The sequence below is a fragment of the Eleutherodactylus coqui genome, chromosome 5, assembly GCF_035609145.1.
Source record: "Eleutherodactylus coqui strain aEleCoq1 chromosome 5, aEleCoq1.hap1, whole genome shotgun sequence".
Classification (NCBI taxonomy): Eukaryota; Metazoa; Chordata; class Amphibia; order Anura; family Eleutherodactylidae; genus Eleutherodactylus; species Eleutherodactylus coqui.
Genome location: NC_089841.1, coordinates 91,097,594 through 91,110,505, shown reverse-complemented (window position 1 = coordinate 91,110,505; position 12,912 = coordinate 91,097,594). Strand labels below are relative to the sequence as shown.

Sequence of the window (12,912 nt, the reverse complement as noted above, 5' to 3'; positions counted from 1 at the left end):
ACAATATAAATATTCTCTGTTAAGAGTGTGCTATTCTGACGCAGCTTTTAAGGATCTGATAGCTGCAGCTCCGCTAAAACCCAAATAGAAAAGTTAATTTTAAATGACTATATCACCATTTTTAATTATTATTTAAAACCATAGAGAAACATGTTAAAATTTTCTAATCCGTTTTTAATTTTTCTCATTGTAGAATGATTTTATTCTGTTGATTATACATGACTCTGGTGGTGGCCATCTTGCTTGAATTGCATTTAACAACATTTACAGCAATGCTTTACAGCAGCTTCATGGGCTATTCACACAGTGGACAGAAGAAGAGCCATTGACTTTCAGGAAAACTGTTCTAGACATGTTCTGTGACCTGTGCAGAGGTCATTTTACAGTAAGGGGAAGTAGATCGTCACAACTTATCACCAATTGTGAATGGAGGATCCTGTGTTATCTACATATAGTTGTTTACCTTTCAGTGTAATCCTGTTTGTGATTTTAGTGAGAAGTTTTCTATACAGATAAGGAAGCCTTTTATTAGGCTCTGTGCTTAGTGTGAACAGTGCAGGATGTTAGGATTTCTTTTTTAAATATAGATTGTGACCGAAAAATTAAAGAAATCACCAAAAATTCTTAACAATTATGTCTAACGTGTGATTTATATGATAGGTAACTTTCTGATGGCACATTCCCTTAGGGTTTGAAATCACAGCTCCCCTACAGGCCACGTGGAAAAGTTCATTTCCTTACCCTCCATTTCCTCCAAAAAATGAAACATTGTATATCATGTCTTTTGCAATAATCAGAATTTCCTTTGCAAGTTGCCATTCTGTCTCCACACAATCACATACAGAACAGTTACACCTAAGTTGACATAATGACGCATTGTCCAGCTCACATACTGAAAATGATTTTATTTGTCATTTACATTAATTAAATTGATATAAACTTGTCAAGAAAATGTCAAATCATAGGGTTCATATTTGCTTGAACATTTAAGAAAAAAAGAACTTAAAATCAATAAATTAGCACAGACAATAAGTTAAAACATATCACAATGTGACCAGTATAGAACAAGAATGCTTTATCTACACAAAACATCCTATCTCACATTTTCTTTGTTCATTCATTAGAAATAGCCTCCACTCTCTGTAAGTGTATTTGACCAGCACATGCAGAAAAGCTGATTAGTTTTCTGTACAAAGTCCAGGATTGAGAAATTACATGTGCCAAGAGGATGCCACTCATTCACCTGCTGAGTCTGCAGGCACAAGTGACATCAGCAATGCTTTAAAGGACTAAAAAGGCAATCTGCCAGCTAATCGTCAGAAAAGTGCTTTTTGCCTCTAGAAAAGGAAATAAGACAGAATATTATTATCTGTAGGAAATAAAAAGTTTTACAAAACGGGCTTGGTTTCTCCTATGAGAGAAGTAGGTGTCACTGACCTTCTCACAAAAGAAATCCATCTGTGGACAATCTACATATAGAAAGAACAATTGTGCTTAAAATGGATTTCTTTTGTAAGCCCATTGCAGAGAGGTTGGGGAAGATGAAGTGATGGCTGTGAAATTACATGGGTAAAGGGAAGTTAAAGGGCTTAACCAATTCACATATCAAAACTACCCCTAGATCCATCCTGGCCAATGTTAACCCAGTATAACCAACAATATGGACAATGATTCACAAAGGAGACAAATCATGCTTACTGTATATCAGCTTCTTCTCAGCAACCTTTGTCTACATAGTGCCATCAGGTCATACTGGGCTAATGTCTTCTACATATATATAATTTTTCATTTTAGTGACCAATAAATAAGTTATAAGGTCTAATGGCTAGTGTTGTTTTGGGGGGTTTCTTGTATTTTCATGGTCAGCTGCTGAATTGGATATAAGTATAGAAGATCCCTGGTCAAGTTGTTGCCACCACTAACCTATTAGGTACATATTTAAGGGTGATTTTTCCAGTCACTGAGCCACTGCTGGGTTTCCTGGGGACTGTGGATGGATGAATGGGCAGAGCAGAGAAGGACAGGAGGGAAACAGGGGGTATTAAGTAAAGCTCATGGAGACTGTGTGCTCAAGTGCTTTGCGTCGCAAGGAGGCAATGCTCGTTCCCCTCCACACATCACTGCTGTCCGGGGAGCTGCAGAGTTGCGGGGAACCTGACACGTTGCCGGGACCCTGCAATGACGTGGGCACCATGCCAGGGAAGGCGGACTGGTATAAGTGTGACTGCAGCCCTCCGCCATTGGAACCCATATTGGACAACCCCATTGAACTGGGTGGGGGACCTGCTGCCAGGCTGCACTGAGACAAAGATTGCGCCATTGCTTGTTGCCTTCCAAGAGATGGAGGCAATGGGAGTTGAGAGACCCCCATTCCGGCTGTGGCCCAGCGAGTATCATTGGCATGGAAAGAGCACAGGCTATCGCCCATGGCTGCTGCCGCTGCAGCTGCAGCTGATGGAAATTGGGGCAATCCTGGTGTGGGTAACAGCGTGCCAGGTGCGCGGAACACATTGGTAGTCTTCTTGCGCTTCTTCCACTTAGCACGTCTGTTCTGAAACCAGACCTGAAAGGTACAAGAGACAGAACTGCATTATTGTCATCAGTATTGTCATATAATTCCCACATCTGAATTTCTGTAACTGCTGCACAAAGGAATGGATATGTAAAAACAGCATTGTCCTAAAGGAAAATTATCATCGCCTTTAATGACTCATTTTATAAATAACCACAGTGCATATGATGAATGACTTAGCCTATAAGACTTAGTAGGAAATCAGAATTTACGTACATAAGATAGAAAAGCATATCAGTTCAGGCTCACACTAACCCCTCCCTGACTAAGGCCTTTTTTGCTTAAATGTCCAAATTACCATTTCATATTTTCCAAACAATACATTCACAGGGTAGAAAAGTTTTATTTCATTCTTAATTTTTTTAATTTTTTTTGCAGGATAAATTGGGCTTTTGTATGGTTCTAGGCCAGGGCTAGTATCTTTTAGTTGCATGTTCTACCCTGTTTCCCTGAAAATAAGACATAGCATGATTTTCCAGAATTTTTGAGGATACAAAATTATTTTCTAGGCTTTTTGAGGATACTTGAAATATAAGCCCTACTCCAAAATTAAGCCCTGCTAACAGTTAATTTAAAAAGTCAATTTAAATAGTGTCCAGGCAGCTATACATGTAAAAAGTTAAACCTTTTTGAACAAAAATTAATATAAGACACTGTCTTATTTTCGGGGAAACACGGTATATAGAGAAAAATGGACAGAAATAGTATGACATTCAAACTTTCTTCATTTGTTCTATTTTTTATTCGATGTCATAAATTTGAAAAACTAAATATATGCAAAAAAACATAATTTTATTGGACTCTTGTATATAACTATAATTAATATGGGAACTTTAATTAACCTATTTCATCATTATAATAAATAGGAACCATGTACCCCACTACTTTTGGTCTACGCCATAATACTTAGGAACAAAGGTCCCTATTTTTATTTTTGAGTATCTCCTGCCATTAGCTGGTAATTTGGCTCGCTTTAACTGCTATGCGCCTCACTTTCATGGCCAAGAGCTGATCATTTCAACTACCTATCACTTCATTAGGATTAAACAGACAAAGTGCTGAACTAATGCCTTTACTAGCAGAAGTCTACACACTGAGAAAATGAAGGACGTATATATACGTCCTAGGTGCATGGTGCATCTACAATTAGTACATTATATATATATATATATATATATATATATATATATATATATATATGTATATATATATATACAGATAGTGGATTTGAGTGGGTTAAATAACAAATAATAATTTTATTCTTATTATATCAGACTGTGAATGCATAGTAAGCATGGGTCGACTGAGGGGTCAATGATTTCCCTGAATTGTAAAGCTTTTTGGAATATGTTGGCACTATATAAAGATTGTTATTGTTATTATTTTTGTTGTTGTCTAATTATTAAGCCTGTGGTATCACAATGTAACATATTTAATAAGTAGTAAATAAATACAATCATAAGATCATTGTGATAGGTGAGAAGGTCCCAGTCCATGCAAACCAGACCCTGTGCTGGACAGCACATGGTGCTGAATGTATAAGCCTCAGCAGAGGGAAATGGTGGAAAGCACCTACAGCTCTATTGTGCTGTATGCCGCTCACTATTGAACAACAGCATTGCAAACCATGGAAGTGTTGTTGTTATGAGATAGATAGATAGATAGATAGATAGATAGATAGATAGATAGATAGATAGATAGATAGATAGATAGATAGATAGATAGATAGATAGATAGATAGATAGATATGAGATAGATAGATAGATAGATAGATAGATATGAGATAGATAGATATTAGATAGATAGATAGATAGCTCGATCCTAGATGAATTGAGATTAATAATAATTAATAATAATTACAATAGATAAAAGGAATTTGTGTGTTATAGCTTTGAGCATTTAGTATATGCAGAAATAATACATTGCTGCCTCATTCTTTTCTATATTGGAATGTACATGTTGCATTAAGTATGTTCACTGTCAAAAATATATTGTATTGGCAATGCAAAATTCTAAAATAAAATGTGCACAACCCTAATGTATTATGTTATAATAAATAATATAACTATTATAACATGATATCGGTAATGTATATTGCATTATATTTTATCATAAATTGCCTAATGAATAGTATTTATGCTGCTCGAAAGTGTGATACTGTATGTATTTCAAGAAGTGCCTGTCCCCAGGTTTTGCTACCATCTTACCACACATAACATTTGTCCAAATACCATTTCCCTCTCCTCACCCGGTATAAGCATCCTGCAACTCATAAGGGCGGCAGTGGGATGGCACTGGACACCTGGGGGTCAGGAATATATTTAAGGGGCACACGTACACACTTTGTTCTAAATCTGATCTCATGAATACATTTGACCTAGTCTGGACATTGAGGTGTGATATGATATTATAATGTCCAATGTCGAGAATACTGCAGATCATATTAATAAACTGAAGAAATAGCCTAAAAACAAAATGGATGTATTAGTCAGGTACCTCTCATACGTCTTTTATATATTGTATATTTGTTCTGTTATTATTAAATACATGGATTTTAAGAGTGTGTTTTACGTCTGTATTGTTCTGCCATAGATGCAATGAATGGATCTATGAAAGATTAAGATAATAATATTAATAGTAGGAATACTCTGTACTAAGTGTTGTTTATGAATGTTCCGTTGATATGTATAAGAGCTGAGTTTGTTATTTAACTCCAATTTGTACAGAAGGTCATGGAAAATGACGGTGTTGTTACAAATGTAGCTCCGTGCATCTGTATATTCTGCACACCTTTCTTTTGTAGTCCTTTTCAGCCTCCTTTACTGTCTATTTTAAGACCATGATTTAAAATATTTATAGATTTTTGCTAAAAATTACTATATGATTTGTCTGTTTAGGAAACCGCATTATTAATATTTTTCTTTGTTTTTATAACCTACATTTTATAATGAAAATTCCAGGTCCAATTTTTATTACATTTTGCATATTTTCGTAGTAGACATCTGATTCTGAACATCCGACCTGAATGATTGTAACAGTTGTCCCATTCATACTGGTTGATTGATAAAAAATGTATGGCAAAAATGTAAATAATCATAATAATAATAAAACGCAGGCATGTAATTCGCTTCCGTTTCATCGTTTATATTTCCCCAATAACTTGCCCACACAAAATTCATTTAAAATTGCGAAGAGTCCAACATTATCTTCAGTTGTCAAATAAAGTATCTCTTTTCTTACTTTCTCCTTTCTTTTCCTATTTGTATCCCGGAGAGTATTCTTTCTCATTTCTGTTTCTCTCAGTCTAAGTTTACATTATCATCGTCTTTGTTCATATACAGTGCAGAATATACTTTCATGTATTGCTTATATACACTTATTTTGTAGATAATGTTATATATATATATATATATATATATATATATATATATATATATATATATATAATTGTAAAGTGTCTTAATTATTTGTTGCAGGGTTTTATAGTAAAGAATCAATAAATGTAGTGTTTAAAAAAAATCATTCAAATTTTTATGTTTTTGTTCTTCAGCTTTGGGAAACTTTGTTTATTTTTGTTAGCTTCTTTAATGATGATTGATAACAATGACAGTAATTATTAATCATAATAAATAATAGTAATGGTCATTTCCTGTTTTTATTTGTGAGAATAAACGTTGTCTAGTTTATCATACTGTAGATGTTATTATTATTGCTGTGATTGTTATTTCCCCACAAATATATTTCTATGTTATATGAGCATGCATTGTTATGATTTTATGAGAAATGTTGCATTTATAGCACATGATATCATGATGTAAATTATATTACGAATGATATGACTTATAATATGCTATAATAAAACATATGAATATTAATGATTATACTATTAGAACAGCTATATTAATATTATTAATGATAATTTTATTAATAGATAAGAGGATACAATATTATGTATTATATTATTGTGCTATCCTGAATGCTATAGTGAGTAATTATTTGTACTGTTATAATATTAACTACTGTGTTGTGTTGTGTTGTGTTGTGTTATGTGCATGTTAATGGGATATTAGCAATGATTATTTATTAAATTGTTTTTAATAAATTGTGAATTGTATTATGTTGATATTCTAAATTGTATTTCAGTAGACTATAGCTACATTTAATGTCATATAATATATACAGAATTACAGTAAAAAAGTTAAATATGATAACGTTGGTTTGTGCATCTGATCGCTCACCTAACAATCTACGGTACATCTAATCTCAGGCTAACCTGTTAGTGCAACATGATGTTCGTTTTCTCAGTGAACACAAGCATTGCACTTGCCTATGTTTCAGCATCTGCTTGCATCCCAATATCAAATCCAATTTTCTCATTGTGTTGCTATTGCTTTGTATTTAATGACTGAAGACAAGACAGAAGGAGTTATTGGGAAGCATTAGAGGAATGCAGGAGCTATTAAGGATGTAAACATTCCATGAATAATAGAGAACTCAGCTCCATTATGTTTGGAGGATTAGTAGAATTGCAGACACAAAATATCATTTTATGTGTCATGCTTTAGTAGAGCTGCGCAGCACATCCATCAGGGCTGATAGCACAGGCATTAACCATCAGTGCAAATGGCTGCAGCTTGAGCGTTATGTGAAGTGCTGGAAATGGGGAGAAGGATGAGAAATGCTGCTGTATAGGGGGGAAGACATTCCCTAGCTGATCTTGCAGTGGTTATGGAAGGGGATGGAGAAGGATGGGGTTCCTTAGCTCCAGCAGAGATCCTCTCATTACCTGGAAGTGTTGGGGGAAGGGACGGAATCACAGTGCTATAATATAGACATACTGTACAGGTATTTGAGAATATATTGCCCGTTTAATTGGTGCACTGTAAATGGACTGGTGATAGCACAAGGGAGAGAGGAGCAGGGCTGCCAGGGAAGGGTAGGGGGTTGCATTATATTCCTGCAGACAACCTTTATGAAGACCTCATTGCAATCTTACTCTTGGAGATGATTAATGTGAAGATTTGGTAGGAAATCTGGAGAGTTGTATTAAAGCTGCCGGGATCTCAGGTTCATTTCGATCAGCCATCCGTGAACTCGGGGCCGAATTCATTATACGTTAATAGTACAGGGAGAGGAGAACATGCAATTTCTCCATTCCATTAGAAAGCCACAACGAAGCCTCGGCTGTCCCCTATTAAGATGTGGCAGCTGACAGGACCATTTCATGGGACAGGGCTGCAGACTTCATGCACTGGGAAAATCCATAGCTCTGTGTGTGTGTGTGTGTGTGTGTGTGTGTGTGTGTGTGTGTGTGTGTGTAAAAGTATAATAAATACTGGGAAACCAAATCTTCAAAATTCTATCTATTTATGCCACAACTGTACAGTTAGGCATAATTAGTATAATCACAAGGTAATATATGTAATAAGGTATAAATACCCGCGCCTCTACTTGCCAAAGTGTTTGTCATTGGGGTGCGTGTGTATGTCCAGTTCAAATGTATATATCTATACAAATCTATGGATGATAATAGATCAAGGTAGATAAAGTGACAAATATACACAGGAGGTAAAACAAAAATGCATACATACATAGGCAGGAGTATGTATTTATATAAGGCACAATTGTGCACTTATTCCGGCATATACGAATGTATTTATATATTCTATATACATGCGCAGAGGATTGCAAAAAGATTGCATCACACGCTCGATTCGGTACTTGGTACTGAAAACCGTAAGCAAGTTGCATAAACTTCTCTGAACTGTTGTAAATAATAAAAAAAAGAAACATTTGAAAGCAATCTAAACATTTGAAAACTTAGTATCAAACACCGAATAAAATGTGATGCAATTTTATTGCACACCTCTACTTGTATGAATATAGGTATATATGTATGTATGTGTGTTTTTTGTGTATGTGTACAGCACCATATTTATATTATGTGTACATGTGTATAGTACCGTACACATGTATGTGCATGAACGTGTGTGTATGTACGTGTATATATACATATACAATATAAATATATTGATGTTTGCGTGTGTCGTTTTTGTTTCTGTAGAGAGTCCTGTTTTAAAGCAAACCTATACTTGTCGGCTTGTGCCTATTTGGTGCGTATTCAGTGTGCAAGGCCCACTTGACCTCTCACACCCAATTCCCAACACACTATATGTCTGACAATCTTACCACATAGGAATTATACAGAACTTCTATTTTTTTTCATTGATCTGTTTTTTATGTAAATATAATATTGAAAGTGAATTAATCCTTGCGAGAGACTAATGATTATGCTTATTATATTGCATCTGATCGCATCATTTGCATGATTTTCACATTGCTGCTTAATAAGCCATCCCGGGTTATAAATAATAGTGGAATTGGTTTCTAATAATGGCGAGCCATAAAGTGAATGGCTTTTATAGCTGGCACAGCGGCCCCTGGCATGCTCCTGCAGGATAAATCTCTGTATTATTATTTTTAATGTCCCCGCGCTGTGTAATCTGCTGCTAATAACACTGCATCATTTTCTTAGCTCTCTTATTACAATTTTTATTTTCCTCCTACATTTATAGGACATAGAAGAAATTGGGCTGATCACACTCAATGTCTTACTCACTACAAGGAAATGTAAGGCAATCTGTTCACAGGAAGAGACTGTGCAGCACAGAAGAACTCCCGGCAATTATCATCTATGCAAATTCATGCAAATAGAGCATTATATTCCAATAGCAGATATTTTGTATGAGGCAGTGTGTTAATAGGGTTGAGTGTCATCTTCCCTTATTACACTATATGTCTCCTTACAACAAGCCTTGCTGTAGTATAATGGCCATGGAACAGGCATACGACTTCTTTGTGCAATTAACTTTGTTATTACATTTAATTCTCCATTGAATTATACTTTGAAGCAACAAATATTTGTAAAGCAGATAATAAAATATAATAAAATAAACGAAAATGTGATCTGAGATTTCTACTATTATAATAAAACAGTCATTGACGAATATGTGTTGGTTTACTGTTAATTTTTAGAGAGGTGTTTTATAATTTCATGACAATTCAGTGCTTTGTTATATATTAAAAATATTTTTTAAATGATAGTATATTATTAACAACAATAGCAGATTCGGGGCAAATAGTACATAGAAATAGTACAAAAGTGTGCAAAAAATTGCATGACATGCTTCATTCACTGTTTGATACCGAAAACAATAATTAAGCTTAGTGACTTGTAAATAACAGACAAAAAAAATAATACAAATTGAATTTAATTGGAAAAAATATTTACAACAATTCATGGAGGTTTTATGCTACTTGTTTTCAGTATCAGACACTGAATGGAGCATGTGATGCTTTTTTTTTCTTCTCGCCTCTCTACTATTATTTTAATAGATAGAAATTGTAGTGTGCAACAGAATAGGAATTCATTGGATTAAATTACTTTGGACTATACAGATGGGAAATTGTTTAATCGCCTTATGCATTGCAAACATATCACTATATTCAAATAATTTAGGAAATAATCAGGGTGTGTTGTACCTAATTACAGATTCTCTTCTGCTATTACATTTGCAAAAGTTTGTTAATACGATAGCGCAACAGAACTTTTAATTTAGGCACAACACACCCTGATCTGCTACACTGAAACAGTAAAAATTGGTAAATAGTCTATGACATGTAATTGAAACTAAATATGAAATGAAGGACAGGTCATAGATGTAGCTATGGTTTAGCACCATAATAGACGAAGGCTCAGATTTCAGCACTATGGACAGCGCATTTTGCCCATAATGGTATTTTCTTATATTAGTGAGGTTTTGACCAGATCAAATTACAGATGTGCAGTAATTGTAATTTTTTTGTATTGGAGATTATATCTATGATATATTTGGCTCACCTCCTAAGTTATATGATATATTAAGGAGGTATCCAGATACAAAGACAAGGATAAAATCTTGCAGAGTGCTTGCCCCTTACCTGTACTCTGGACTCTGTCAGCCCAATCCTCAGTGCCAGCTCTTCCCTCATAAAGATATCTGGGTAGTGGGTCTTGGCGAAGCTCCTCTCCAGCTCATTAAGTTGTGCCGGGGTGAAGCGGGTTCGGTGCCTTTTCTGCTTCTGCTGGTTCTGGCTCTGCTGTTGACCCGACTGGTTGGTGTTCTGCTGTTGCTGCTGTTTGTCCGGATCTTTGGAGCTGACAGCCAGTGAGGACTGGTTGGATCCAACGCTGGTGATGTCTTCCCCGGGTAGCAGGGTGGTGCCCTCTACCTGGTCAGCATTGCCAGTCAGATCCCCCGGGTGCACGGAGTCCGAGGCACCCACTCCAAGGCGGCATTTCACCGCCTCTCGGTGCCCCAGCAGCTCCGCCGCATCCTTCATTCCTGTACAGAAGGAGTGGAGATGTAAGTAGGGGCCTCAGAACTGGCATCTGACTGTAAGATGCCAGGGATACAACATCTACCCCACCAATCATCATATCAGAGAGAAATACAACAAGCTATAGTACTGTGCAGTTGTACTGTTCTGTATAGTACTCTTCTAGGACACCACCATTGCCTTACCAGTGATTGCAGTCGTACAAGACTGGAATTCATGCAACTTTGCCAGGCACCAATCTGCCTACTATATATCAACATATCAGGGATGCAACATAAGTTACCTGCAATATAGACAACACTATGCCAGGGTTAACCCACCAGTTAACTTTAATATAAGTCATCATATAGACATAATACATGGACTGTAAGTAACATTTGAACAACTGATTACCTCATTAGCCAATACAACAATGCAGGCATCATAGATTGAACTGCATGTGGAGCAGGTGGTTTGTGTTGTGTATGGTGCAGCCATCGGCCATGTCTCACAGCGGCTGTCACTTCACTGTGTAAGGGGGCACGGAGCCCCACTCTCCCCTCTTACATGCCCCATACTTTTTCATTGCCTTCCCCAGGGCAATCGGGCACCTATGTGCATAGTGGGGGTTCGCTGCCCTCTGCCGCCACTGCTGGCGCCATCCTGCCAACTATGCCAAAAATGAGGCAGGTGGTTAGTGTTGTGCATGGCACTGCCATCAGTCGTGTGTCACATTGACTGTAAGCTGCCTTTCCGTGTAAGAGGGGTGAAGGAAAAGCTCACTCCCTTACATATGCATCCAGTGTACAACCATCTACAGTCAGAAAGCGATTCAAGATATTATAAATGGACCCTCACATATAACATTTAGAAATTAGTAGAGCCAGGCAACACAATGCAATGCATCACTGGCAATCCACAGTCCTAAAGGCATAGAGTTATCCTTCAGTCACAATACACTATTTCTATGTATGGCCAATATCTGGGTGCTGTAACTGCTAAAGCTGCAGGATGCCAAACAATGCTAAAGTTGCAGGACAGCACTATTACAGCTGCAGTAGACTACATGCAAGGTAAATAAATATATTTTGCATAGGATATGTTCTACAGAAAAGCTGCAAAAACTCCATCAACTAAGTTTCTATCCCCACTGCAACCAGCGCTGATGCATTACTATGGAGCAAACTCTCAGAATCTCTGTGCTCGCTCTGCACTGAAATCAAAGAAGCCAAAATCCACAGATAAGCAAACAACTCATCTGAAGCAAAAAAAAAGCAAGTAAGGAGTTCTTGCTGTGTAAATATAATTACAAGCGGCTTCCTTGGATGTCCACATCCCTGTATTATAAGACTGCAGTTAAATCAAATTAAACTTTAATACTACACAATTACTTTAGAAGGAATTAGCCCATTTAGAGTGCATTAAGGCGGAATCAGGCACAAATTGACGCTTTCCTGGGGAGGGGAGAAGGGTGGCACAAACTCACCGAGCCGGGCGTCCAGGAGGTCGGCGTGAGACAGCATCGCGCACCGCTCCAGGGCGAAAGCCTGTCCCCCCCAAATCCTGCCGGCTGCTTAACGATTGCAAAATAAAAATAGATAGATAGATATAGATAAGCTAAATGAAAGAAAATTCGGTTTGTGCTTAAAAAGGGGGGTCCCCTGCATTATAATGTCCTTTACTGAGGCGGGGAGGTGCTTAGTGCCTGGGTGAGGGCTGCCACCGGCGACCAATCACTGAGCGATCTGCAAATGTCACCGACTCAGCTCCCAGTGCAAGTGCTGCTGCTCTAGGCTGGGGGCAGGGGCTCTGTGCACCTCCATGGAGCCTCAGCCCAAGTCCCAACAGCTGCCAGACCTCTACTATACACTGCCACTTCAAATGTGCCCTCTTATCTGGACCTGGCACCCTTGCCAACACTCACTGGACCATACACAGTGCCATATATAATAGGCTAAATCTGGTTGATATCAAAGTGAATC

The 12,912-nt window shown here is 37.1% G+C and overlaps 1 protein-coding gene across 1 annotated transcript; it reads right to left on the bottom strand.

Moving 5' to 3' along the window:
* Window positions 1–925: 925 nt before the first annotated feature.
* On the bottom strand, window positions 926–12,552 carry OTP (orthopedia homeobox). The gene is made up of 3 exons (XM_066601882.1): window positions 12,417–12,552; window positions 10,553–10,956; window positions 926–2,563 (listed from the first exon to the last, which is right to left on the bottom strand). Exons 1-3 carry the CDS (start codon window positions 12,451–12,453, stop codon window positions 2,042–2,044), a joined length of 963 nt encoding a protein of 320 aa, XP_066457979.1. The 5' UTR covers window positions 12,454–12,552; the 3' UTR covers window positions 926–2,041.
* Window positions 12,553–12,912: the final 360 nt, after the last annotated feature.

Bases quoted from the DNA above. Each gene is read 5' to 3' on its own strand.
- OTP (XM_066601882.1), bottom strand. From the start codon at position 12,453: ATGCTGTCTCACGCCGACCTCCTGGACGCCCGGCTCG. The intron at 10,957-12,416 runs GTGAGTTTGTGC...CCTTCTGTACAG, and splicing joins CCTCCTGGACGCCCGGCTCG to GAATGAAGGATGCGGCGGAG. The intron at 2,564-10,552 runs GTAAGGGGCAAG...TGTACCTTTCAG, and splicing joins TGACAGAGTCCAGAGTACAG to GTCTGGTTTCAGAACAGACG.